Source organism: Saccopteryx leptura, chromosome 9 (assembly GCF_036850995.1).
Source record: "Saccopteryx leptura isolate mSacLep1 chromosome 9, mSacLep1_pri_phased_curated, whole genome shotgun sequence".
Taxonomy (NCBI): domain Eukaryota; kingdom Metazoa; phylum Chordata; class Mammalia; order Chiroptera; family Emballonuridae; genus Saccopteryx; species Saccopteryx leptura.
In genome coordinates this window covers 38,241,492-38,268,761 of record NC_089511.1, presented here as the reverse complement: position 1 = coordinate 38,268,761, position 27,270 = coordinate 38,241,492, and the positions used below count along the sequence as shown (strand labels likewise).

Below are 27,270 nucleotides of genomic sequence, written 5' to 3'. Positions count from 1 at the left end.
CAGGATATAGATGTCCACGAAGGTCGCCTCTCAGCCCACAGATGTGTCTTTTCTGGTCCAGGATCTGTTGTAGCCAAAATGTTGCATTTAGTTGTCCTGTCTCTTTAGTCTCTTTCAGCCTGGCACCAGTTCTCCATGTTTGTTTTTGTGACCATACACTTTTATAGTCTAGTCCCATTAAAAGAGAACTCAGTATGATACTGTGCTCTGTCCCAGAGATAGGTTGAGTTGGACATTTTGGGCAGGAACAACACAGCAGTCTTGGTGTAACTTACTGCACATGGTATCACTGTATTTCATCCCTGGTGCTGGGATTCTGACTGAGTTGGCCTCGAGTGAACATGGCAAGGCCTTCCCTTGCACATTGTTGAGCAGGTCAGATGAGCTGATACATGTGGAATCATTTTGTAAGCTTTGTAAGCTCTCCAGTTTTAAAATCAAAGTACATTTTCTTTTTTCTTTCTTTCTTTCTTTTTTTTTTTAATGAGAGGAAGGGAGATAGTAAGACAGATGCCTGCAATGCACCACAACTGGGATCCACCTGGCAACCCCATCTGGGGCCAATACTCAAATCAACCAAATTATCCTCAGTGCCCAGGACTGATGCTTGGACCAGCCGAGCTATCCTCAGTGCCTGGGACTGACACTAGAACCAGTCAAACCACTGGCTGTGAGAGGGGAAGAGAGCAGAGGGGAAGAGGGAGGGAAAGAGAAGCAGATGGTCACTTCTCATGTGTGCCCTGACCAGGGATTAAACCTGGGATGTATGCATGCCAGGCCAACACTCTATCCACTGAGCCAACCGGGAGGGCCCATAGTAAAATTTCTAACAAAACCAAGGAAAGGGCCACATTGTTACACTGTGAGGAAGGTTCCCCTGGAGCTGCCTTGAAGAGTGCCTGCCTCTACTCTCTGTCTTTTATCCAGTTGTTGATCAACATTTGCTCTATTTTTTTTTAATTTTGGGGTTTTTTTGTTTGTTTGTTTGTTTGTTTTACAGAGACAGAATCAGAGAAAGGGATAGATAGGAACAGACAGACAGGAATGGAGGGATGAGAGATGAGAAACATCAATCATCAGTTTTTTGTTGCAATGCCTTAGTTGTTCATTGATTGCTTTCTCATATGTGCCTTGACTGCAGGCCTTCAGCAGACCGAGTAACCCCTTGCTCAAGCCAGCGATCTTGGGTCCAAGCTAATGAGCTTTGCTCAAACCAGATGAGCCCGCGCTCAAACTGGTGACCTTGGGGTCTCGAACCTGGGTCTTTCCGCATCCTAGTCCGATGCTCTATCCACTGCGCCACTGCCTGGTCAGGCAACATTTGCTCTATTTATGGCACAAACAATCTAGATCTGAAGAGCTGCCTTCCACATGAAAAGCAAGCAGTCCTGAGAGGGAATTTTCTGCAGACCTTGGTGTCTAGAGATGTAAGTAGAGTGAACTGTCGAGAGACACACCCTTAGAGATTGGGTCCCTCCAGGAGTAACTTTCCAAGCCAGGTTCCAGGGACCTCTACTTTGGGGTCATGAATGCTAGATCAACTTTGACTGCTTCACCCAGTGCCTGTCTGTGGCAGTTGAGACTGTTTTCAAGTGAGGTACTATTTTATAGTATAAAAAGTTATTCTTTAGGTCTCCAACTTTTTTTTTTTTTTTTAATATTTTTTAATTTATTCATTTTTAGAGAGGAGAGGGAGAGAGAGAGAGAGAGAGGAGACAGAGAGGAGCTGAAAGCATCAACTCCCATATGTGCCTTGACCAGGCAAGCCAGGGTTTTGAACCAGCGACCTCAGCATTTCCAGGTTGACGCTTTATCCCACTGCACCACCACAGGTCAGGCTAGGTCTCCAACTTTTAAGAAACCATTTGGAATTGCTTCTCTTTTGAACAGCTTTCCATGATCTCTTAGTGGTGTTTCACCTTCAGTGTGGCTTTGGTGATTGCTTCCAGAGGTGGTTTTAGAGTCTTAAAGGAATCTGAAAGACCCCTTAGGTCCTGACCATTGATGGGTCAGGTGGGCAGATGGCAGAGATGGGCCAGGCCTGAGGGTGTGGAGCCTGAGATCTGCTGTCAGCTGTGACAGGCCAAGCTGGGACCTAGCTCTGTATGAGATGACTGTGCTATCTTAAGTGCCAGATTTCAAAAGTAGCTTCTGGTTGTCTCTTTAAAAGAATAAATAATCTTTGTGATACTGAGTGGACAAAGGGGAGAAGTTTTTTGAAAGTCATCAGATAATTAATTGGCTGTCCAAACCCAATGTGTCATCAAGTCCCACTGCCCTGCTGGGTGCAGTGATGTCCACGTTTGTTCTTCAGCTCCTACAGGTGGCTGTCCAAGCCTTGGACCCCAGGTGTGCTTGTGGACTGTGGAAGGATGCTGCAGGATTCACACTGGTCCTCTCTTCTCTGAGCCATGGTTTCCTGATGTTGCAATGAGGTTAAAGTTCATGACCTCACCTGTGGTTGTGTGCCCTTCTGAGTGTGACAGAGTGTCATTCCTGGTGATTACGAAGGGACTCCCTCTGGCTCTCACTGTGACTGAGCACTCAGGGCCATGGGAAGCACTGCACGTCTGTCTCTTTGCTTATATTGCTTTTTGCACTGAAGACAGAGACTGCCTTTTTGGGCAGGCTTGAGCCCACCAGGAAGCATTTACCAGATGGCACCTTCCTTTGAGCTGAACCTCTCTGTGCTGCCATGAAAAGAGCTGTTTCCGCTCCAGAATTTGCTCATGCCCAAAATCCCTGACAAGGTCTCTTGTTCGGCTAGGCCAGTAGCAAACAAGTCCCTGTGTGCATAGACAGAGCCGAGCATTCTCAGCCCTTCAGCTGGGTCTGAAGAGTCTTTGTTACTCCTTGGGGAAGAGCAGTTTCTATTCATTGAAGTAAAGAGCGCAGAGCAGATGCTGTGCTAATCGTGGGAAAAGCTCATTAAGGAAGAGAAGTCCCCACCTCGTGGATCAGGCAGAATAGGTCCTGCAGGGCTGATAGACCTGAGGGAAGGGCACCTGCATCTAAGAGCACTGGACTTAGCAAAAACAACCTGGAGGCGGTCACCTTTTTACAGGTCATTTGGCAGAAAGAAGGCTTTGCACTGAGTGCCCTCTGCGATGGACATGTTGTCTGACCCTCTGTGTTAGAAAGTGTGGGAGGACGGGAACTCTGATTCTAGATGAAGTCATTAGAAAACTCCGGCTACTATGAACATGGCCATTTCCATTTTAATGTAGAATCCATTTTATAGTAATACTTGTGTAAGGTGTGAAGTTTTGGTCATGGTTCATTTTTCTGCCCATGGGTGTCCATCCAGTTGCTCCAGCATTGTTATTTATTTATTTATTTATTTATTTGGTGAGAGAGAGACAGGGACAGACAAGAAGAGAGAAAGATGAGAAGCATCAACTTGTATCACTTTAGTTGTTCATTGCTTGCTTTCTCATATGTGCCTTGACCGGGGGTCTCTAGCCAAGCCAGTGACCTCTTGCTCAAGCCAGCGACCTTGGATGTCCACCCAGTGACCATGGGGTAATGTCTATGATCCCACACTCAAGCTAGCGACCCTGCACTCAAGCCAGCAAGCTCAGGGTTTTGAACTTGGGTCCTCAGCATCCCAGGTCGATGCTCTACCCATTGCACCACCACCTGGTCAGGCCAGCATTGTTTTTTAAATCACTGTGTTTCTTCTACTGAATTGCTTTTGCACTTTGTCAGAGCTCTGGTGGCATATTTAGGAGAGTCTGTTCCTGTGCTTTCTGGTCTGCTTATTGGTCTCTGAGTCTGTGCTGCATTGCATCACACCTCACAGTCTTCACCAGCTGTCCAGTGAGTCTCACAGAGATGGAGGAGTCCTTCCACCTCACTCTTGGCCAACAGTGTTGAAGTGCTTCTCCTTCCTTTGCCTTATCCTGTAACTTAGGATGAGCTTGTTCATATTTACCAAGTAATCCTTCTGAAATTTTGATGGGAACACTCATCTAGGAGGATAGTTAGAGTAAAAAATCATGGCAACACCAGATTCTAGTGAGGATGTGAAGGAATTGAATCTCCTACACTGCCAGTGGGAATGTGAAATGTGTAGTCTCTTCTGGGGAACAGTCTGGCAGTTTCTGAAAAAAATTAAACCTGTAAACATACACTTACTATATGACATACTCTTAGGTGCTCATCCTAGAGAAATGCTTATACACAAAACACCTGTGCAGCAATGTTCATTTACTTATTTTTGTTTTGTTTTGTTTTGCAGAAAGCAATAGAGAGACAGGAAGAGACAGATGTGAAATAGCAACTCAAAGTTGAGTTATTGTAGTTGTTCATTGATTGCTTCTCACATGTGCCTTGACTGGGGGGGGGGGGCTCAAATTGAGCCAGTGATTTTGGGCTCAAGCCAGCAACCCTGGGACTCTGTTAATGATATCATGTCTAGGCTGGTGACCCCCTGCTGAGGCTGGTGACCCTGTGCTCAAGCTGGCTACCTTAGGGTTTCAAATCTGGGGCTTCAGCATCCCAGGTGATCAACGCTTTATCCACTGTGCCATGACTAGTCAGGCTCTTTTTTTTTAATTTTTTGAGAGAAAGAGAGAAGCACCAACTCATTGCTCCACCTTGTTGTGCCACTGATTGCTTCTCATATGTTCCTTGACTGGAGCTCAAACCAACACCCTCAGGATTGAACTAGCAACCACAGACATCTGCTCTTATCTACTGTGCCACTGGCCAGGGAACAGCATATTCATTTAGTTGTAATAGCTGAAAACTGAAAACGACCCTGATGTCCCTCAGTGGAAATATAGTTAAACTCTGGTATCTTATTATGGTTTTCATTCAGCAATAAAAAGAAACGTAACTGTTCAGCCTGATGAGTGGAGGCACAGTGGGTTGAGCTTCAGTTGAGATGCTGACGGCCCCTGTTTGAAACTCCAAGGTCACCAGCTTGAGCACAGGATCACTGACTTGATCCCAAGGTCACTGGCTTGAGCCAAAGGTCACTAGCTTGAGCAAGGTGTCACTGGCTTGGCTTGAGTGCCCTGGTCCAGGCACGTATGAGAAGCAATCAATAAACTAAAGTGGCCTGACCAGGCGGTAGCACAGTGGATAGAGCATCAGCCCGGTGTGCTGAGGACCCAGGTTCAAAATCCCAAGGTTGCCAGCTTGAGCATGGGCTCACCAACTTGAGCACAGGGTCGCTGGCTTGAACATGGGATCAGAGACATGACCCTGTGGTCGTTAGCTTGAGTCCAAAGGTCACTGATTTGAGCCCAAGGTCACTGGCTTGAGCAAGGGGTCACTGGCTCACCGGAGCCCCCTGGTCAAGGCACAAATGAGAAGCAACCAATGAATAACTAAGGTGCTGTAACTATGAGTTGATACTTCTCATCTCTTTCCCTTCCTATTTCTCTCAAAGACAAAAAAGCAGCCTGACCAGGCAGTGGTGCAGTGGATAGAGTGTCAGACTGGGATGCGGAGGACCCAGGTTCAAGGCCCCCGAGGTCGCCAGCTTGAACGCGGGCTCATCTGGTTTAGGCAAAAGCTCACCAGCTTGAACCCAAGGCTGCTGGCTTGAGCAAGGGGTTACTCAGTCTGCTCTAGCCCCATGGTCAAGGCACATATGAGAAAGCAATCAATGAACAACTAAGGTGTCGCAACGAAAAACTGATGATTGATGCTTCTCATCTCTCTCCGATCCTGTCTGTCTGTCCCTATCTATCCCTCTCACTGACTCTCTGTCTTTGTTAAAAAAAAATTAAATAAATAAATAGAATAACTTAGCATTCTTATTTTTTTAAAAAGCAGCTAAAGTGAAACAACTACAATTTGATGTTTCTCATCTGTATTCTCTTCCCCCCTTCCTGTCTCTTTCTCTCCAAAAAAGAAAAAGAGAGAAAGAAAGAAAGAAAAAACTAACTGTTCTTATACATGATTGCTTTGATAGATCTCAGGGGAATTATGCAGAATGAAAAAGCCAACCTTGAAAGTCTACGTATTATTCAGTTTATATGAGACTGTCAAAATGACAAAATTCTAGAGATATAGAACAAGTTAGTGGTTACTAGGGGTTTGAAAGGTAGGAGGAGGGGTGTAACTGTAAAGGGGTGTCTTCGTGATGGTGGAATCCACCTGGATCAAGGTGGAACTCGTATTAAGATTGCAGAGAATGAAGCACACACAAAAACAAGTGCGCATAAGGTTGTTAATGTCAGACAAGGTCTGTGGACTGTGCAGTGTGGGTTTCCTGGTTTTGACATTGCCCCGGTTTTGACATTGCACTGTACTTACTTAACATGCCACCCAGGAAACGGGTGGCAGCCTTCTTTCTCTGCACTGTTTTTGACATTATGTCAAAATATGAAGTTTCGAAAACGAAACTATAGGAGGTCTGCACCCTGTGGTCTATATGACCAGGCTTTGGAGTGAGGGGTAAATTATACAGGGAGGCCAAGGTGACTTGTGATGGCTGAGCTTTGAGTAATTATTCCCCTTTCTGCTTGGATCTCACTGACATGCTGTCCACCCTTGCCTTGCTGTTGTTTTTCTACTACACCCACTGTTCCTACTACTTTTCAACATTTTTTCACTGTGTGTGTAACTTCAGATTTCAGTATTTACAACCTTGACCTGTGGAAGGAAGGCATTTCAGAAATGTGAACAGTGAGCCCCAGAAGGTCTTCCTAACCAGCACTCTGGGATGGCTGGCGTAGGGTCCCCATTGACACCGAGGAGGCTCCTGGGACGTGAAACTGTCTGGCTGGGGCACCTCCCTCCTGCTGCTTTTCGTTTCTCACATCAGTGTTTCACTTTTCCTAAAACAGGACTGTGAGCAAATGGAGCAGAGAGGCTGGCGCATCACACATGCCAGGTGGTGCTTGCTCTGGTTTCTAAATTTGTTTTGAAAGTCAGTGATTTTAAGACCTCAGCTTTGCATCAGCAAAGTGGATACTTTTCTGCACTCTCCACATTTGGCACATGAGCAGAATTGGCATCATTGTAGCATCCTGGCTAATCCCATTTCCACAGTGCAGATTCAGATGAGAGTGATATCACACCTCTGTGAGACATTTCTTTGAAGTTGTGTAGTGATTTTCTTGGGAATGGCATGTGGTTTGAGCTGTCCTGGTGGCTGCTTTTCTTTTTTCTTTATATATATATAAAGAAAATATGTATTTTTTCCGAAGTTAGAAGCGGGGAGGCAGTCAGACAGACTCCCACATGCGCCCGACCGGGATCCACCCGGCATGCCCACCAGGGGGTGATGCTCTGCCCATCTGGGGCATTGCTCTGTTGTGGCTGGAACCATTCTAGCACCTGAGGCGTGGAGGCCATGAAGCCATCCTCAGTGCTGGGGCTAACTTTGCTCCAATGGAGCCTTGGCTGCCGGAGGGGAAGAGAGAGACAGAGAGGAGAGGGGAATGGGTAGAGAAGCAGATGGGCGCTTCTCCTGTGTGCCCTGACCGGGATTCGAACCCAGAATTTCCACACGCCGGGCCGATGCTCCACCGCTGAGCCAACTGGCCAGGGCCTGGTGGCTGCTTTTCAATGACATGGGTCATTGTGTGCCCCTCGGTAGGGTGGGTTCCCTCCTTGACTTGTTGCACTTGGCTGGGTCCCTTGCCATTGTCATGGCATACTGGAGTGGAGTGAACATCAATTTGCTGTGGTAGCAGTGCCTGACATGCTCTCAGAGTTTAATTCTGAAAAAAAATTTGTAAGTGAGTGAAGGGGAGATAGATTCCCACATGTGCCCCGACTGGGATCCACCTGGCAACCTCTGACTGGGGCCAATACTGGAATCAGTCGAGCTATCCTCAGTGCCCGGAGCCGACACTTGAACCAGTTGAGCCACTGGCTGCATGGGGGGGGGAAGAAAGACAGAAGGGGAAGAGAGAGGGGAAGAGAAGCAGATGCTTGCTTCTCATGTGTGCCCTGACTGGGGATCAAACCCGGGCCGACACTTATCCACTGAGCAAACCAGCCAGGGTCTGTAATATTTCTTTTAAATTTCACTTTTGTTGAAAGGCTTTAGACCACACACATACAAAAAGACTTTATAGGTGGTTTAAAATTGTATTTGTCAGTATCAATTTATTAAAGACTTTTAAGTTTGGAAAAGATCAGTCATGGCATCTTTATTTTTTAAAACTTTGTATTATGAAACTTTTCTAATACCCACACAAGTAGAAGTGTGCGGTGAACCCCCAGATCCCAGGTCAGCTTCAGTCTGGTCAGTACTTGTCCCGCCCTGGTCCATGCATAGCTCCTTCTCTCTTCCTTCTCTCCAGGGAGTTATTTTAAAGCCAACCCAAAGTTCTAAATTCTAACATGATCTGAAGGTATTTTTCTACATTCAGAGAAATACCAAAGTATCATATAACTTAAATTAAAAATAAATTCTGCCTGACCAGGCAGTGGCGCAGTGGATAGAGTGTGGGACTGGGATGCAGAGGACCCAGGTTCGAGACCCCAAGGTCGCCAGCTTGAGCGCGGGCTTATCTGGTTTGAGCAAAAGCCCACCAGCTTGAACCCAAGGTCGCTGGCTCCAGCAAGGGGTTACTCAGTCTACTGAAGGCCCGCGGTCAAGGCACATATGAGAAAGCAGTCAATGAACAACTAAGGTGTTGCAACGCGCAATGAAAAACTAATGATTGATGCTTCTCATCTCTTTCGTTCCTGTCTGTCCCTGTCTATCCCTCTCTCTGACTCACTCTCTGTCTCTGTAAAAAATAAATAAATAACAAAAAAAATAAATTCTTCAAAGTATCTAATATCCAGTGAGGCTCAAAGCCCCCACTTGCTTCATTTTATTTTATTTACTTATTTATTTTATTAAGTGAGAGGCAGGGAGGCAGGAAGACAGACACCATCATGCACTCTGACTGGGATCCACCTGGCAAGCACACTAGGGGGCGATACTCTGTCCATCTGGGGCCACTGTTCCATTGCTCTGAACAGCACTATTTCAGTGCCTGATTCAAGGCCATGGAGCCATCCTCAGCATCTGGGGCCAAATTGCTCGAACCAGTAGAGCCATGGCTGCAGGAAGGGAAGGGAAAAAGAGAAAGAGAATTGGGGGGGGGGGGGTAGAGAAGCAGATGGTCACTTCTCCTGTGTGCCCTGACTGGGAATCGAAGCGAACCTGGGACTTCCACACACCAGGCCTATGCTCTACCGCTGAGCCAGCCGGCCAGGGCTCCCAGTTGCTTCATAAAGTGTGTTTTTGTAGTTGCAGGTCTGGGCCATTCATTGGGATGGTTTCTGGACTTGCTTTTAAATTCTAGAAACCTGGGGCAGAAAAAGGCCCTTGGACTGAGTGTTAGAAGTGGAATGTCCCAGATGTACCTGTGGTGGTCACTTTGGCCCAAGGCAGTACAGCGATGAAGCATGAGAGGCAGGCCTTTGCTCCCAGTGTCCGCCCTGTTAGCAGTTCACTCAAGGGGTGCTATATGGACTTAGAGGATGGCCGTGGACGGCAGAGCCCAGGTTCCTATCTGTGGCTCTGCCCCTGGGGAAGTCAAACCGGCAAATTCTTGCTCTTAAGGTGATTTTGGTAGAAAGGTCACTGGGAAGGATCAGTCCTAGGCCAGTGTTTGTAGTCCTCTGTCGTGGACCCTGGCAGGAAATCTCTCCTGTCGTGTTTTTTTGTTTGTTTGTTTGTTTTTTGTGACAGACACAGAGAGAGGGTCAGATAGGGACAGACAGACAGGAAGGGAGAGAGATGAGAAGCATCGGTTCTTTGTTGCGGCTTCTTAGTTCATTGATTGCTTTCTCATATGTGCCTTGACCAGTGGGGCTATAGCAGAGTAAGTGACCCCTTGCTTAAACCACCTACCTTGGGCTCAAGCCAGCGACCATGGGGTCATGTCTGTGATCCCACGCTCAAGCCAGCAACCTTGCACTCAAACTGGTGAGTCCCCGCTCAAGCTGAATGAGCCTGTGCTCAAGCCGGCAACCTCAGGGTTTCAAAACTGGGTCCTCTGCATACCAGTCTTACACTGTATCCACTGCGCCACCGCCTGGTCAGGCTCCTGTCCTGTGACTTGAACCTCATAGGAAAGGCCACAATGTTGGGGACACCCATCATATAGCCCACTGTCTATCCCTCAGGAATGGGCACCACTGATCATGTCATCGTCCTGGCATCCACCAATCGAGCTGACATCTTGGACAATGCTCTGCTGAGGCCAGGCCGACTGGACCGACATGTCTTCATCGACCTCCCTACACTTCAGGTCAGTGTGGCTTGAGGCTGCCCACCTAGGCTCAGATACAACTGCTAGTTACCTCTGGTGCTTGTCCATCTAGACTTTTTTGTTTCTCATGGTTTTGCAGCTTGTTTTTCATTTTTCATGCTGTTTTCCCTTTATCTTTAAGCATCTGGGGTTGCACGGACTGGTCTTAGTTGAGTTTTATAGCATATTCTTTGGAGAACCTCAGAATGCTCATGCTGACCAGCTCAAGTCCTTGTGCCTCATGTGGAACATGAGTTGCACTGCTGCCCTGAAAGCAGGTGGAATGAGGTAGAAGCCCTGGATGACCTCTCAGCCCTATTGGCCATCTCCATCTCAGGCCTCTGGTTGGATGTCCACTTCTGAGTGGAAAGGCCTTTGTGGTGGCCCCTGAGAGAGCATGAGCCCACCATGTAGTGATAAGGATCGTGTGTGGTGGGGACCAGCATGGGCAGGGACAGGATTTGGAGGATGAACCTAACATTGGTTAGTTGGTTACTGCTCCTGTACTTACACATAGGGGTGCAGGGAAGTAGCTCCTAGCACACTCAGCACTCATTCTGGGTCCTCCTCTCAAACTGCTTCTCTGTCCAAGAAGTGGAGCGAGGCTGCCTCTGACACTGCTCCTCGAGGCGTGGCTGTCCATCTTCCTGACTGTGTCGGAAACGTTTACATCAGGATGTGCGTGAATCAAAGATTTCACAAAATACCCTCGTTTTTTTGATGTACTTTATTTTCTGTTTTGTGTTGTTCTTTTTTTCTTTTTCATTTTGCAATGCTGCTTGTAGCTCTAAATTAGTTCCACAAACTATGCTCGTGACTGATGAAGAAGAAACTACGGAGAATGTCTCCCAGGTGGCTCCTGTCTGCGCAACGGGCATGCTGGCCCACACGTGTGTCCTCCCCTGTCTTTGGTAGGAAAGACGGGAGATTTTTGAGCAGCACCTGAAGAGCCTGAAGCTTACCCAGACCAGCAGCTTTTACTCTCAGCGTCTGGCGGAGCTCACGCCGGGGTTCAGCGGTACGCAGACCAGTTCTTGTTAGTCCTGAGGGCGGAGGGCAGGTGGTTTTTTCTACGTGCACAAGTACAGGCCTCCCCCAGGTGCCCTGTGTCCCCTCCTCTGGGCAGCATAGCCTGGCTGGGAGTGATGCTGTGTGCGCAGAGCAGGCAGGATGTAGAACTTCACAACACTTTCCTTTTCCTACTCAAGTGGTGGATAAGCTAACAGTGGTTCTGTCGCCTGCATTCAGACTGTCCCATGTCTGTGTCTCCCCTATGGGTGGTCCTAGAAGTTCTGCCTTTAGGGCTCTGCACACAGGCTCTTCAGTTCCTGTCCAGATCATACCTCGAGACTCTACTGCTCCCACCAGGTGCTGCCATGGCTAGGCCAGGTCACTGCCTGGTGTACCACTGCCCGGGCACCACTGCCTGGGTACCACTGCCCTCCCTCGCAGCCTCAGTTTTAATTCATAGACACAGATATTACTAATCAAGATTTTTTTTTCTGTATGGCTCTCATTTTAAAGGGTATTGTACTTTTTTTTCTTTTGAGTTTTTTAATGTCCTTAACTAGAATCTTTTGGGTACTAGAGAGCTTTTTTTTTTTTTTTTTTTTAAGATTTTATTTATTCATTATAGAGAGGGGAGAGAGAGAGAGAGAGAGAAGGGGGGAGGAGCAGAAAGCATCAACTCCCATATGTGCCTTGACCAGGCAAGCCCAGGGTTTTGAACCGGCAACCTCAGTGTTTCCAGGTTGACCCTTTATCCACTGTGCCACCACAGGTCAGGCTACTAGAGAGCTTTTAATTTATTATCCCTCAGTGCTCAAATGAATTATAGGTGGAATAAAACACCAGATGGTACATGGGAGTGTGCGGCTGCAGTTGTATAATAAAGCCGTAGAGAAGGCAGAAAGGCCGAAAGGGCTGGTGTGTATGTGAAGAGGTGGTTCTGTCATGTGCAGTGGCTTCAGTCTGATAGGGACCGCACCATGCCTTCTTTTCCTGCACCACTCCCCTTGACCCCTCTTCCTTTGCTTGTTCACCCCTCCTTCCCTCCCCTCCTCCCAATCCCTGAGAGAGCAGAGCCAGCACCCCTGCCTTCCCCTGTTGTGTTGACAGGTGCCGACATCGCCAACATCTGTAATGAGGCTGCTCTGCATGCTGCACGGGAAGGGCACACGTCTGTGCATACTTTTAACTTTGAGTACGCCGTGGAGCGTGTCATTGCAGGTAGGCAGCACAAATCCCAAAAGTGAAGTCGGGGAAGGTGAAGTGGATGGAGCAGGTCAGGCTTGGATATCACATGGTGGACCTTATCAGCAAGAAATTATTAGATGAGAAGGAAATACGTAAGGTATTTCTATTTTTTATAAGTCAGGGCTTTACGGTGTGACTGACTTTTCCATAGTTTAAAATACTACAAATTTGTTAAAGAACAGGCACTCTTTAAACAGAAATATAAAGTCATCTTGCAAACCCAGTGTGAGCGGCGCTCAGCCCATTAGCCATCATATGCCCCCAAACCAGCTGCAAGTGGGCAGGCCACTGTCATCAGGGGTCTGCACTGTTACTGCCCAAGGACGAGGGGGATGTCTGCTGAGGGTTGTGCTCTGTGAAAACTCGTGCTCTGCTCAGGACAGAAATGGAAGAGGGATTTGGGTAGTGGGGGTCTGGGGGTGCTTCTGGCAATCTTTAACCATTGCTGCTCAAAGTAGGGTGGACTTGTATGGACTAAAACTGAGAGAAAGCATCTAGAAGCTTTCATAACTCCATGTGGCAGTATCCAGGCATGAGCAGTGCGTCTTGTTCATGAACAGAGTTCAGAACAAAAGTATTAGTCCAAGACACTGAAGATTTTAGAAAGGGGAAACTGATCCTTCCTACAGATGTTTGATAAGCACGGGCCCCATGTGTAGGTAGTGAGCCCCCCGATGTAAGCCGTCCCTGCAAGAAGTGCATTCCCATCACCCTTAGTTTGGGTTAAAATCTAGGACAAGTACCACCAGGTTCCTGGACTGCAGCTTGGGAAAGAAGCAAACTTGTATGGATAGAAGGAACTAAAGTTGCTGTTTCTTACTATAAATTTTTGTTTTGTATAAGGCATTTGTTTTTACATGGAAATTGATAAACTTAAAATAATGTGATCAAAGCAGGAAAGAACAAAGGAAATACTAATAGAATACTGTGTGTCCCCCACTCCCTCCCTGTATACAGTGCTTAGAACAAGATGAATTCTCTCATCCTTTGGGGTGGGGTGGACTGCCTGAGCTGGAACATATGGGTGTTCAGGTGCAGCCCATCTTGTGAAGCTGTGTGCTCATGTTTAGAGATTCATATAATCAGATCTGGTTGAAATGATTCGTCTGTCACAGCCAGTGTGTCTTAGAAAGAATTTATAACCTTATGGTAAATGTGGTAGATGATCCTACCTAGTAGCATGATATAGTAAATGCTCCGAACCTAGAGTTTAGTCAAGTTGCATTAAATGGAAACTTAAGGATGTTGAAAATTTGAGACAGTGAATGAAACCTCCGCAGTAATTTGAACAGGGGAAATGTAAGGTAATGTCACCAAGGCAAGAGGTAGTCAACTGCTAAGGGTGAAAACTGTCGAGTCACAGGGGCTGCAGTTACCCTTGTTAGTTCTGGGAGAAAAGCCAACAAGAAACCTAGAGCTTGGAGTGGACCCCGTACTAATCCTGTCAGCCCTGAAGCTCCACCCACAAAGCCTGCAGGAGCTATTTGGATTATTCCACCAGTTATAGAAGCGAGAACAAACACGGCCCCCTCAACACCTCTCCTACCTAGTTTCCCTTCCAGTTGCAGTAATAGGAATAGCTGTGGGTGGGGTCAGCTTGGAGCAGAAATACAGGAGGTGAGGTGATCATCCCATGAACATGGTAAGAAAACTTGCAAGGCTGAGCAAGGAAGGTTTCTGCATGCCTACACAGGATTATCAGTGGGCCTGAACTCAAGAGTCCTGGGTGTTCTTTCAGGGACAGCCAAAAGGAGCAAGATCCTCTCGAAGGAAGAACAGAAGGTGGTAGCATTTCATGAGTCAGGCCATGCTTTGGTCGGCTGGCTGCTGGAGCACACCGAGGCTGTGATGAAGGTAGAGTGTTGAAGGGTGGGAGCCAGGGTGGTAGGAACCCAGCTGGTCCTTGAACAAAGCTGACTTTGGGAGCACCATGTGTTTGTGCTTGGTTAAGAGAAAGTGCAGCCTGAGGTGGCCCATGGAATAGGAATAGGTGGACCATGGAATAGGTGGAAGGTGACTGCAGAATCCCTCACCTGGGAAGCATAGGGCAGGATTGAAGTCTTATATCTAAACCAGTAGAGTCCAGTTCTGGGCATGACCATGGAAAGCCATCTGACCATTTGGAAGCTTGCTACCCATCTACAATCAGTCTTGGAATTAAGAACTGCCATGTTTAGTCTGATGGGTGGCACAGTGGATAGAGCATCAACCTGGAATGCTGAGGTCACCGGTTCAAAACACTGGGCTTGCCTGGAAAGACACATACAGTAAGCAACTACTATAAGTTGATGCTTCTTTCCACTCCTCCCTCCCCATTCTCTCTCTCTCTCTCTCTACTCTCTCCAAAATCAATAAGCAAAAGCTTTAAAAAAAACTGGTCAAGTTCTATTAGCTCTAAAATATGTTGATCTATACACAATGTGATCTGGCTCTGGCCAGTTGGCTCAGAGTCTACCTGAGCCTGGTGTATGGATGTTCCAGGTTCGATTCCCGGTCAGGACACACAAGAGAAGTGACCATCTGCTTCTCTCCCTGTCCCACTCCCCCTGCTCTCCCTCCTCCCCTCCTGCAGCCAGTGGCTTGATTGGTTCGAGCTTCAGCCCTGGGCACTGAGGATGGCTAGGTTGATTGGCACATCATCCTCAGCTGGGGGTTGTCAGGTGGATCCTGGTCAAGGTGCTACCGGAGTCTTATCTCCCCTCCTCTCACTTAAAAAAAAGAAAGAAAAAAAATGTGATGTAATGATTACTAATCTTAAAAAGTGAGTCGATTGCACATTCTTATTTTAATTTATATTATTTATGATTTTAGAGAAAGGGAAAAACAGAAATATTGATTTGTTGTTCTACTTATTTATATATTCATTGTTAATTCTTGTATGTGCCCTGACCAGGGATTGAACCCGAAACCTTGGCTTATCGGGATGATACTCTAACCAACTGAGCTACCTGGTTAGGGCATGAGAACACATTTTTTAAAACACTGCCCTTGTAGACATTTGTGAGCTTGATGAAAATTTATTTGCATCAAATGGCAATATCATAGACAGCTCCCCAAAATGTGTTGATACGTGACCATGAGATTCCTGAATTACCATTAAGGAAAATGTAAATGTTTCAGATGTGGTTCCAGTCTGTAAGAGTGAGGACTTGGATTATAATTGTACCCCCCTGGCTCCACCAAAGCAAGTGGAGCCTCGGGGAGCCTGTGCAGGTGTTTTGGTTTCCCTAGCATTGCAATGACGCAGTTGCCAGCCTGGTATGTTAGTGTTTAATGTCCAACAATCAGTGGCGTTAGTTGTAGCAAAGTAGATTGTTAGTCTGGTTATGTTTGATGATGTCCGGTATCAGGCCAGTTCATTTTATATGCTCATCAGAGGGCTTGGAAGTCTAGTGTTTTGTGACAGATAAGTAGATAGAGCAGCCTCTGAGGTAGGTTATTGGGGCTGGGCCCAGAGTGAGGCTGATGGGACAGTCACGTAGGGTGTGATATTTAAGGGACGCTAAAAAAGTTAGTAATTAAGATAAATTTTTAATGTGGTATCTCAAAAAATATTAATGCAGAAAAATCCACAATGAAGTAAATATCACAATTTGAAATTTCTTCCTCTAAGGATTTTTGCTTCATTTGATGGCTAAAAGTCATAGACTAGTCATAATGAGAAGACCTCTCTCCCAAGGCTTGTACTTTGCTGGGGAAAGATGGTGAAGTTCCCATTGCTGTTTTGTTGTTATTTCCAGCCTTTTTTTTAAAATTCATTTTAGAGAGGAGAGAGAAAAGGAGAGAGAGGGAGAGAGAGAGGAGAGAGAGACAGAGAGAGAAGGTGGGGAGGAGCTGGAAGCATCAACTCCCATATGTGCCTTGACCAGGCAAGCCCAGGGTTTCAAACCGGCGACCTCAGCATTTCCAGGTCGACGCTTTATCCACTGCGCCACCACAGGTCAGGCTATTTCCAGCCTTTTTTGTTGTAGTTTACTTTGTGTTGGATTTTAAGTTTCCCCCTCCAATATCAGGGCACTGTGAGGTGGTTCTCCTGCTGCCATAACCCTCAGGAACAGCACCACCTGCAGCCAAAGTTCTCCTTGCTGCTCAGGAGTAGGCCCTGTCCCACTGGAGCTGAGTGCATACCTGGTGTTGGACTGTGGTGGAGGCTAAGGCAAAGCTAGTTCCCATGTCCCCCTTGTAACCTCTTGGTCAGCGCCATAGTGGAGGTCCTTGCACCTCCTGGTTGGCTGACCGAAGAGCTCCTTCCTGTCTTTGTTGTGCTTTACTTCATCTGTACCTAGTAATATGCAAGGAAGACACATGTACAGTGTGTGAGCCACTCTTCTTTTTTTTTTAAGAGAATTTTTTAAAAATTTTATTTATTCATTTTTTTAGAGAGGAGAGGGAGAGACAGAGGGAGAGAGAGAGAGGAGAGACAGAAAGAGAAGGGGGGAGGAGCTGGAAGCATCAACTCCCATATGTGCCTTGACAAGGCAAGCCCAGGGTTTCGAACCGGCGACCTCAGCATTTCCAGGTCGACGCTTTATCCACTGCGCCACCACAGGTCAGGCGAGCCACTCTTCTTAATGGTAGACCTTCTTGTTATAAAATGGGATAGTGTAGCCTGACCAGGCGGTGGCGCAGTGGATAGAGCGTTGGACTGGGATGCGGAAGACCCAGGTTTGAGAACCCGAGGTCACCAGCTTGAGCTCGGGCTCATCTGGCTTGAGCAAAAAAAGCCCACCAGCGTGAACCCAAGGTCACTGGCTCCAGCAAGGGGTTACTCAGTCTGCTGAAGGCCGGCGGTCAAGGCACATAGGAGAAATCAATCAATGAACAACTAAGGTGTTGCAACGCGCAATGAAAAACTAATGATTGATGCTTCTCATCTCTCTCCATTCCTGTCTGTCTGTCCCTGTCTATCCCTCTCTCTGACTCATTCACTGTCTCTGTAAAAAAAAAAAAAAAAAAAAAAATTTAAAATGGGATAGTGTAGATTTGCTTAACAGCTTTGAAACCTCTGATTAAAGATCTTACTGCCCTACCTTCATCTTTTTTTTCCTTTAGTGAGAGAGAGAGAGAGAGAGGGACAGATAAGGACAGACAGTCAGGAAGGGAGAGAGATGAGAAGCATCAATTCTGTTTGGGTTTTTTTTAAGTATTTTTAAAAATGCTTTATTCATTTTTTAAGAGAGGAGAGAGAGAGAAGGGGGGAGGAGCAGGAAGCATCAACTCCCATACGTGCCTTGACTAGGCAAGCCCAGGGTCCTGAACCGGTGACCTCAGTGTTCCAGGTCGATGCTTTATCCACTGCACCACCACAGGCCAGGCAATTCTTTTTTTTTTTAATATTCAGTGAGAGAAGGGGAGGCTGAGACAGACTCTCACATGCACCCTGACTGAGATCAATCTGTCAAGCCCACTAGGGGGCGATGCTTTATTTCTCAGCAACCAAGCTCTTAGTGTCTGAGGTAGAGGCCATGGAGCCATCCTCAGCACCTAAGGCCAGCTCACTTCAATCAAGCCATGGCTGCAGGAGAGGAAGAAAGTGAGAGGGAAAGAGGGTGGAGAAGCTGATGGGTGCTTCTTCTATATGCCCTGACTGGGAATTGAACCCAGGATATTCACACGCCAGGCCAACGTTCTACCTCGGAGCCAACCTGCCAGGGTGAAAGCATCAATTCTTCGTTGCGGCACCTTAGTTGTACATTGATTGCTTTCTCATATGTGCCTTGACTGGGGGGGCTCCAGCAGAGCTGGTCACCCCTTGCTCAAGCCAGCAACCTTGGGCTTCAAGCCAGTGACCATGGTGTCACGTCTGTGATCCCGCTCTCAAGCAGGTGACCTCGGATTTTGAACCTGGGTCCTCTGTCCCAGGTCAATGCTCTATCTACTGCCCCAACCCCTAGTCAGGCCCCATCTTCATCTTTAAAGCTCACATCCTGCCTGCTAACTCGGGCCACTTGGTATTCTGCAGGTCTCCATTACGCCTCGGACAAACGCTGCCCTGGGCTTTGCTCAGATGCTCCCAAGAGACCAGCACCTCTTTACCAAGGAGCAGCTGTTTGAACGGATGTGCATGGCCCTGGGTGGCCGTGTGGCAGAGACCATCTCCTTCAACAAGGTCACTTCTGGTGAGGAACTGGCCCTGTAGGGTCTGGAGTTCTCACAGTGCTTTTACACCCATTATCTTTCTGCATGGGGTGCAGGGAATAGGGAAATCTGATGGGAGGGTTTGAATAGTAGGATGCAAATATACTTTGAATTTCAGTAAGTGTTTTTAAAAGATGAGCTATGATCAAAGGAGATTTGTAACTAAGTAAGACTTATCTATTTCTTTAAAGATTTTATTTATTGATTCTAGAGAGAGGAGAGAGAGAAATGGGTGGGAGGAGCGGGAAGCATCAGCTCATAGTAGTCGCCTATTGTATGTTCCTTGACTGGGCAAGCCCAGGGCTTCAAACCAACAATGTCATCATTCCAGGTTGACTCCCCATCCACTGCACCATCACAAGTCAGGCTTAATTTTCTTTTAGCGACAGAGAGGCAGGGAGAGAGAGAGAGAGGGAGAGAGAGAAATAGGGACCTTGAGCCATCCTTTATGTGTCCTGACCAGGGGTCAAACCAACAACCTCTGTGCTTTGGTAAAACGCTCCATCCCACCAAACTGTCTGGCCAGGGCTTAATTTTTTTTATTGATTGATTTTTAGAGTGACAGAGAGGATGGGAGAGGGGAGGAGGGGGAAGGAAAGCATTCATTTGTTCCATTCAGTCGCTCATCCATTGGTTGCTTCCCATGTGTGCCCTTACCAGGGATTGAACCTGCAATCTTGTTGTTTTGGGATGACACTCTAACTGACTGAGCTAACTGGCCAGGGCAGCAAGACTTTTTAAATAATTTCTTACAAAAACTTATATACAGCCTGACCGGTGGTGGCACAGTAGATAGAGCACTGACCAGAATGCCGAGGTTGCTGGCTTGAGTGTGGGACCATCAACATGAGCCCAAGGTCGCTGGCTTGAGCAAGGGGTCACTGGCTCAGCTTGAGCCCCCAGGTCAAGGCGCATATGAGAGGCAATCAATGAACAACTAAAGTGAAGCAACTACGACGAGTTGATGCTTCTCTCTCTTTCCTCTAGCCTTCCTGTCTCTCACTCTCTCTGAAAAAAACAAACAAAAAAAAAACCCTTTTACATACTTGTAGATGAAAAATGCATTTAATTGGTTAATTTTTGGTAATCTAAGCAACTTCACTGTTCTCAAACTGTAATTTCATGGGATGTCCAGAGAGCAAGTGGAAGACCTTCCCTGCTTCCTCCCTAACATCGGGGTTGAGTATTAATAAGTGTGCCCCATGTACACCTAGTCTTGTGCTGGAGAACTGTTGGTGAAGTGGATGCAAATCTGCACCCTGAGTTGTTTTTGAAACAAAAGAGCATTTTTTAAAGTTTCGAGACTGACTATGACTCTGCTATCAGGTCCAGGTGTGTGCTAATGGGGTCCCCGGCGTGCCCTAACTCTGCATCCCCTACAGTGAAACCTTTTCTTGACTCTATGCTCCAGGGGCACAAGATGACCTGAGGAAAGTCACTCGTATTGCCTACTCCATGGTGAAGCAGTTTGGGATGGCACCTAGCATTGGGCCTGTCTCCTTCCCAGAGGCTCAGGAGGGCCTCGCGGGCATTGGACGGCGCCCCTTCAGCCAGGGCCTCCAGCAGATGATGGACCACGTGAGTGCATAGCCCTGGCTACTGCACCTTGTGTTAGCCTTTGCTCTATCTTGCATGTGGGGCGGTTGGGGACAAGTCTCTGTATTCAGAGGCCTCCCACTGTGCTGAGCCCTGTCCTTGTGCCCCACCTAGTTGCTGTTTTCCTGGCTTATGTTATCACTCTGACCTGCTGAGTGTGTGTTCTTAGCTGTGGACCTGTGTGGCTCCTGATAAAACTGTAGGTGATGGGAAACAGGGAAGAATATCAAGCAAATGCATCAAATGACAGAGCCAGTGCCAGTGATCTTTGTGGCCAGCATGCTGCATTGTCCACCGGAGTATAGACCAGGACAGTATTCAACCTGTCCTGGGGCAGCGCTAGTTAGCCTGGACAGTGAGCAGGGGGAGCAGCTGCAGGCATGGAGGACAAATGCAAGGGTCCCTGGCCGCCAGGAGCAGCTGGTGGGCAGGCATCCTGAACTCTGGAATTCCCAGGGTTGGGATGGGGACAAGAAACTTGGCAGCTGAGCTCAGAAGGCTGTCGTTTGCTTTGGTGACAGAGCAGCCTATAGATGATGCAGTGGATAGTAGTTAGCTGTGCTTATTACAGATCTCTCTCTCATTTTCAGGAAGCCCGGCTACTAGTGGCTAAGGCCTACAGACACACTGAGAAGGTGCTGCAGGACAATCTGGACAAACTGCAAGCAGTAAGATTTGGTGCTTCTTGACCTCCAGGCACCTGCCTGTCACTCCAGAAGTTGGGGTGGGGCAATGCTGGCCATCCCTACGCTGTGCTGCACAGCTGGTCACATTTTCTTGAAATATTTCACATACACACAGAACTTTAGAAAACAACGTACTCAATACGGGTTGTACCCAGCTCACCTGAAATCTAGTATTTTCCATTCTTTTCAGTATTTTATTATGAACATGTCAAGCCAATTCAAAGTAGACAGAACAACGTAATAAACCCTCATGTGTCACCTGACCAGGCGGTGGCGCAATGGATAGAGCATCGGACTAGGATGCGGAGGACCCAGGTTTGAGAACCCGAGGTCGCCAACTTGAGTGCGAGCTCATCTGGTTTGAGCAAAAGCTCGCCAGCTTGGACCTAAGGTCGCTGGCTTGAGCAAGGGGTCACTCAGACTGCTGTAGCCTCACGGTCAAGGCTCATATGAGAAAGTAATCAATGAAAAACTGAGGTGTCACAACGAAAAACTGATGATTGACGCTTCTCATCTCTCTCTGTTCCTGTCTGTCCCTATCTATCCCTCTCTCTGACTCTCTCTCTGTCTCTGTTAATAAATAAATAAATAAAAAAAAACCTCATGTGTCCATTACCCAACATCAGCAATTATTAATGTTTGGTCATTTTTTAAAATTTTTATTTATTGATTTTTAGAGAGAAGATAGAAAGGCAGGGGGAGGAGCAGGAAGCATCAACTCACAGGTGCTTCTCATGTGTGCCTTGACCATGCAAGCATGGGGCTTTGAACCTGGGACCTCAGCATTCCAGGTCAATGCTTTATCCACTGCACCAACCACAGGTCTGGCAATGTTTGGTCAATTTCTTTTTTTTTTTTAATATTTTTAAAATTATTATTAATTTTTTAGGGAGGAGAGAGAGAAAGAGAGAGAGAGAGAGAGAGAAAAGGGGGGAGGAGCAGGAAGCATCAGTTCTCATATGTGCCTTGACCAAGCAAGCCAGGGGTTTCAAACTGGCATCCTCAGCATTCCAGGTTGACGCTTTATCCACTGCGCCACCACAGGTCAGGCTTTGGTCAACTTTGTTTTTCTCTTTTTCCAACTCAAACTTTTCCTGAAAATTTTAAAATCAATTTTAAAGTTTAGAATAGTTTTAGATTTACAAAAAAAGTTTCAAATAATAGTAGGCAGTTCCCTTATACCCCACACCCTGTTTTCTCTATTGTTAATGTCTTCCATTAATGTGCTGTATTTTTCCAATCTAGTGAACCAATATCGATATATTATTATTTAAGGAACTTTAGTTCCTTAGCATTTGCTGTCTCCCACCCCTATTTACATTTACTATTTAGTCATCACACCGTTTTAGACTCCTCTGAGCTGGTATAATTCCTCACTTTTCTGTTGTTGATGGCCTGCTGTGCAGTGTTAGGAGGATGGTTAGGATAAGACTAGGTATTGGGTTTGGGGTCATCTCTTGACTCCAGAGGTGAAGTTGCTGTGTCCCCAGTACAGGTGGGCAGTTCTTGGTAAACGAGCTATTGTTTTAATAATGTGAGGCTAGCCTGACCAGGCAGTGGCGCAGTGGATAGAATGTCAGACTGGGATGTGGTGAACCCAGGTTCAAGACCCTGAGGTCGCCAGCTTGAGCGCGGGCTCATCTGGTTTGAGCAAGGCTCACCAGTTTGAGCCCAAGTTTGCTGGCTCGAACAAGGGGTCCCTCAGTCTGCTGTAGCCCCCGGTTAAGGCATATATGAGAAATCAATCAATAACAACTAAGGAACCACAATGAAGAATTGATGTTTCTCATATCTCTCCCTTCCTGTCTGTCTCTATCTGTCCCTCTCTCTGACTCTCTCTGTCTCTGCCACAAAAAAAAAATAATAATAAAATTTAAAAAAAAATTAAAAATAATGTGAGGTTCTGCCAGCTTGGGAGTTGTACGTGTTGGGTCCTCCAAGTGTTGCCTCAGACCAGCAGCACTAGCCTTCCCAAGATGTGGGCAGTGTAGAATGTCAGAACCACCCGACCTGATGAGCCATAAGCTACCATTAAGAAAGTCTGTGGTTGGCCCTGGCCGGTTGGCTCGGTGGTAGAGCGTCGGCCTGGCGTGCGGAAGTCTCGGGTTCGATTCCCGGCCAGGGCACACAGGAGAAGCGCCCATCTGCTTCTCCACCTCTCCCCCTCTCCTTCCTCTCTGTCTCTCTCTTCCCCTCCCGCAGCTGAGGCTCCATTGAAGCAAAGATGGCCCGGGCGCTGGGGATGGCTCCTTGGCCTCTGCCCCAGGCGCTGGATTGGCTCTGGTCGCAACAGAGCAACGCCCTGGATGGGCAGAGCATCGCCCCCTGGTGGGCAGAGCGTCGCCCCCTGGTGGGCGTGCCAGGTGGATCCCGGTCGGGCGCATGCGGGAGTCTGTCTGACTGTCTCGACCCGTTTCCAGCTTCAGAAAAATACAAAAAAAAAAAAAAAAAGAAAGTCTGTGGTGCCTGACCAGGCGGTTGCACAGTGGTTAGAGCGTCGGACTGGGATGTCAAGGACCCAGGTTCAAGACCCCGAGGTCGCCAGCTTGAGCACAGGCTCATCTGGTTTGAGCAAAAGCTCACCAGCTTGGACCCAAGGTTACTGGCTCGAGCAAGGGGTTACTCAGTCTGCTGAAGGCCCACGGTCAAGGCACATGTGAGAAAGCAATCAATGAACAACTAAGGTCTCACAATGAAAAACTGATGATTGATGCTTCTTATCTCTCTCCATTCCTGTCCCTCTCTCTGACTCTCTCTCTGTCCCTGTAAAAAAAAAAAAAGTCTGTGGTGTCACATTGTCCCTGCCACTAGGCAGAACTCAGGTTCCCTGTGGTGGCCTGAGGATGTCCTGCCTTATTTCGCACTGTGACCCGCTAATACCACTGGTGTGAGTAATATATTAGAGCAGTGGTCCTCAACCTTTTTTGGGGCCACGGACCGGTTTAATGTCAGAAAATATTTTCACGTACTGTCCTTCAGGGTGAGACGGATAAATGTATCACATGACCGAGACAAGCGTCAAGAGTGAGTCTTAGACAGATGTAACAGAGGGAATCTGGTCATTTTTTAAAAATAAAACATCGTTCAGACTTAAATATAAATAAAATGGAAATAATGTAAGTTATTTATTTTTTCTCTGCAGACCGGTACCAAATGTCCCACGGACCGGTACCAGTCCACGGCCCAGGGGTTGGGGACCACTGTTTTAGAGCAGTAACACAGAGAGAGTGGTCACCCCAGTTTAGAGTGAAAGAAACCAGTCCAAGTAGCTGTGGCAGCATATTCCGTGGAGTGGGGGCCAGGCAGCAGCGACTGACTGCTGGCACAGGGTGCTCAAGCGTCCATTCAGCACGATTTTCACAACCATATCTAGAGTGAAGAGTGCCCCAGCTCACACTTCAGAGCCAGCATTTGTCTCCCCAAGTCCCAGCGAGAATGTTCTGCATTTTAGACCCCCGCCCCCATGCAGACACGTACACCTTGTTTGGTAAAGGAAATCAAAGTTGCCCAAAATAAGCAGAGATTTGGCAGGGAAACAGAAAATTAATGAGGCTGCAGCTGGGAAATCACTTCCAAGGTTGAGACAGGGAGTGATTCTTTGCTTAAGCTGCCTGTGTGTGCTGCTTCCCTGGGAAAGTGGCCTGTCTGGGGGCATCCTGCTCAGATGCCCCTTTCTGGGAAGCTGAGGGGCCCCCTCCTCAGTGCTCTGCTTTTAAAAGGCTCTTGTCTGTGTCCTTGTTCCCCGGGGTTCACACACTGTCCTTTGTTCCTCCTAGTTGGCGAATGCCCTACTGGAAAAGGAAGTGATAAACTACGAGGACATCGAGGCCCTCATCGGCCCACCGCCTCACGGGCCCAAGAAGATGATTGCGCCTCTGAGGTGGAGTGACGCTGAGAGGGAGAAGCAAGATGCTGGGGAGGAGGAGGTGCCTCAGCAGCCTCCGCTTTGAGGGGAGGAGCCGTCTTGACCTCAATAGCTGGACCTCATTAATGGTGCCCATGGGGACCCAGGAAGTGAACTCTTGACTTAGCTGTCCCCCAAGTTCCTTTTTCCTTGAGACTTGTTACCTCCTCATGGCTCATACTGGTCCTTGCTGAGGAATTCTGTGATCTGTTGGTTTCTCTACCTCTGATTAGTAAAGTCTTTGCAGAGGCAAATGATTTAATTTTGCTTTTATAGATTGTTTTCCCCCATGGGGAGGATTGTGAGTGCTTGTTACAGGTGTACAGGAAGGAGTTCCCAGGTTTTTGACACAGTCATTTTGTGAGTGTGGGGTGGATCTAGGGGCAGCCCACAGGATAGGCTGGGGCTTGTGTAGGGGCTCTTCCCAGCTCCTGTGACTTCAGCACGCTAACAGCATCCACGATGAACGGAAACTCTGAGGTGATGTCTTCGACCTTGCTTATCATTGGGATTAAATACGGGACAGACAAAAAAAAAAGCCTGACCTGTGGTGGTGCAGTGGTTAAGAGCACTGACCTGGAGCTGAGGTCACTGGTTCAAAACCCTGGGTTTGCCCAGTGAGGGCACATAGGACAAGCAACCAACGAACAACTAAAGTGAAATGACTGTGAGTGGATACCGTATTTCCCCATGTATAAGACACACCTTTCCCCCTAAAATTTAGGGTTAAAAACTGGGTGTGTCTTATACAATGGTTGTAGTTTTTTTAAAGTATGGCATTTCAAATGCCACAGATGGAACTGAGGATGAGGCAATATATGAAGACTGATTCATCATCAGACACAGATGAGGACAAGCTAATAATGGATGGGAGTTTTGACAGTGATGAATTGTATGAATTTTATGATGAATAAAACTTCAGTTCAATAACTTTATGTAATACTTTTTTTTTTCCCCAAATTTCGGGCCCCAAAATTAAGGTGCGTCTTATACATGGGGGAATACGATACTTCTCGTTCCTCCCCCAACCCCTTATAAAACCAATAAATAAAATCTTAAAGAACCTCTCTAGAGAATTAAAGCACTGCCACCTACTGCCATGCAGATGGGTATGTGCCAGAACCTCTCACTGGTTTGGTAACACCAGGCGCAGGATACCTGAGGCCTGTTGATGCTTTACGCCAGAGAATCCCAACTTTGTACATGTGGCCAGCTCTAACCTAGAGGGGCTGTTGGGTTTGTCCTGGATCATAGGATTGTATGTTTACAGGTTACAATTTCAGCACTTGAAGAGCTCCTTTTGTAAGAACCTGGGATAAAGGGCCTAGGACACCCCATCACTGCAAGTGCACTCAGCTCCTGTCCCCTGGACATGTGCAAACATGCACTCAGGTGCTCCTGCTGCTCTCATTGCTTCTGCCCTCCTTATATGGTAGCATTTGTAACAATAGACTATGGGTGCGTCCTGACAGAATGGTGGTCTGTTGCTGCACCCACATTTGGTACCGAGGAAGCACCTGCTTAACAGGTGGGTGGATGCAGGTGTGGTTACATGTGAGGGTGGACAGCTCTAAGAGAGCACTGGCTTTGGAGGACACTTTGCCTTTGCCCCAGTTCCCCAAATTCATTCCCAAAGACCTGTATATAGTTTGGGTTCTGGTTAGTGTATTTGCCTGAGGGTAGTATCCTTTATTATCCGTAAAGGTGGATCTGGCCCGTGCATTTTACCCATTAAATGACCCATGTCTGTTTATCCCTTGGAAAATCTTTTGCTGAGCACCAGAAGATGCTTAGCCAGGAATAGGTTGTAAATAGCATGAAAGGAAGCCCTGGCCGGTTGGCTCAGTGGTAGAGCGTCGGCCTGGCATGCAGGAGTCCCAGGTTCGATTCCCGGCCAGGGCACACAGGAGAAGCGCCCATCTGCTTCTCCACCCCTCCCCCTCCCCTTCCTCTCTGTCTCTCTTCCCCACCCACAGCCGAGGCTCCATGGGAGCAAAGTTGGCCCAGGCGCTGAGGATGGCTCTGTAGCCTCTGCCTCAGGTGCTAGAGTGGCTCTGGTTGCAACAGAGTGATGCCCCGGATGGGTAGAGCATCGCCCCCTGGTGGGCGTGCCGGGTGGATCCCGGTTGGGCACATGCGGGAGTCTGTCTGACTGCCTCCCCGTTTCTGGCTTCAGAAAAATACAAAAAAAAAAAAAAAAAATAGCATGAAAGGGCTGCCTTAGTATGAGGGAAGGCACAGCTGGTTTCCCAGCACCTGCTGTTGTGACTGGGCTCATGGCCCCTCAGCCAGGGGTGTTGCTTTGTGCTCTGATTGGCAATATTATGTCATCTGTCATAAAACACGTGGCATTTGAAAAGAGTGCCAGGAATTACACCTCTGCTATCTCATGCATGGCTGATGCTCACACCTCCTTTAAAGAGGTGGCTAGAGGCCCTGGCTGGTTGGCTGTGTGGGTGGAGCATCAGCCTGG

General features: G+C 47.5%; 1 protein-coding gene across 2 annotated transcripts in view; it reads left to right on the top strand.

The window, feature by feature from the left end:
- Nucleotides 1–25,727, top strand: part of SPG7 (SPG7 matrix AAA peptidase subunit, paraplegin) — a 50,006-nt gene extending 24,279 nt beyond the window's left edge. For both annotated transcript variants that reach the window (XM_066348599.1, XM_066348600.1), the window contains exons 10-17: nt 10,093–10,217; nt 11,133–11,235; nt 12,336–12,446; nt 14,212–14,327; nt 18,436–18,592; nt 20,023–20,189; nt 20,798–20,875; nt 24,670–25,727. In XM_066348599.1, coding sequence (XP_066204696.1) covers nt 10,093–10,217; nt 11,133–11,235; nt 12,336–12,446; nt 14,212–14,327; nt 18,436–18,592; nt 20,023–20,189; nt 20,798–20,875; nt 24,670–24,843 — 1,031 coding nt within the window. In that variant the 3' untranslated portion in view covers nt 24,844–25,727. The remainder of the gene's footprint in view (nt 1–10,092; nt 10,218–11,132; nt 11,236–12,335; nt 12,447–14,211; nt 14,328–18,435; nt 18,593–20,022; nt 20,190–20,797; nt 20,876–24,669) is intronic.
- Nucleotides 25,728–27,270: the final 1,543 nt, after the last annotated feature.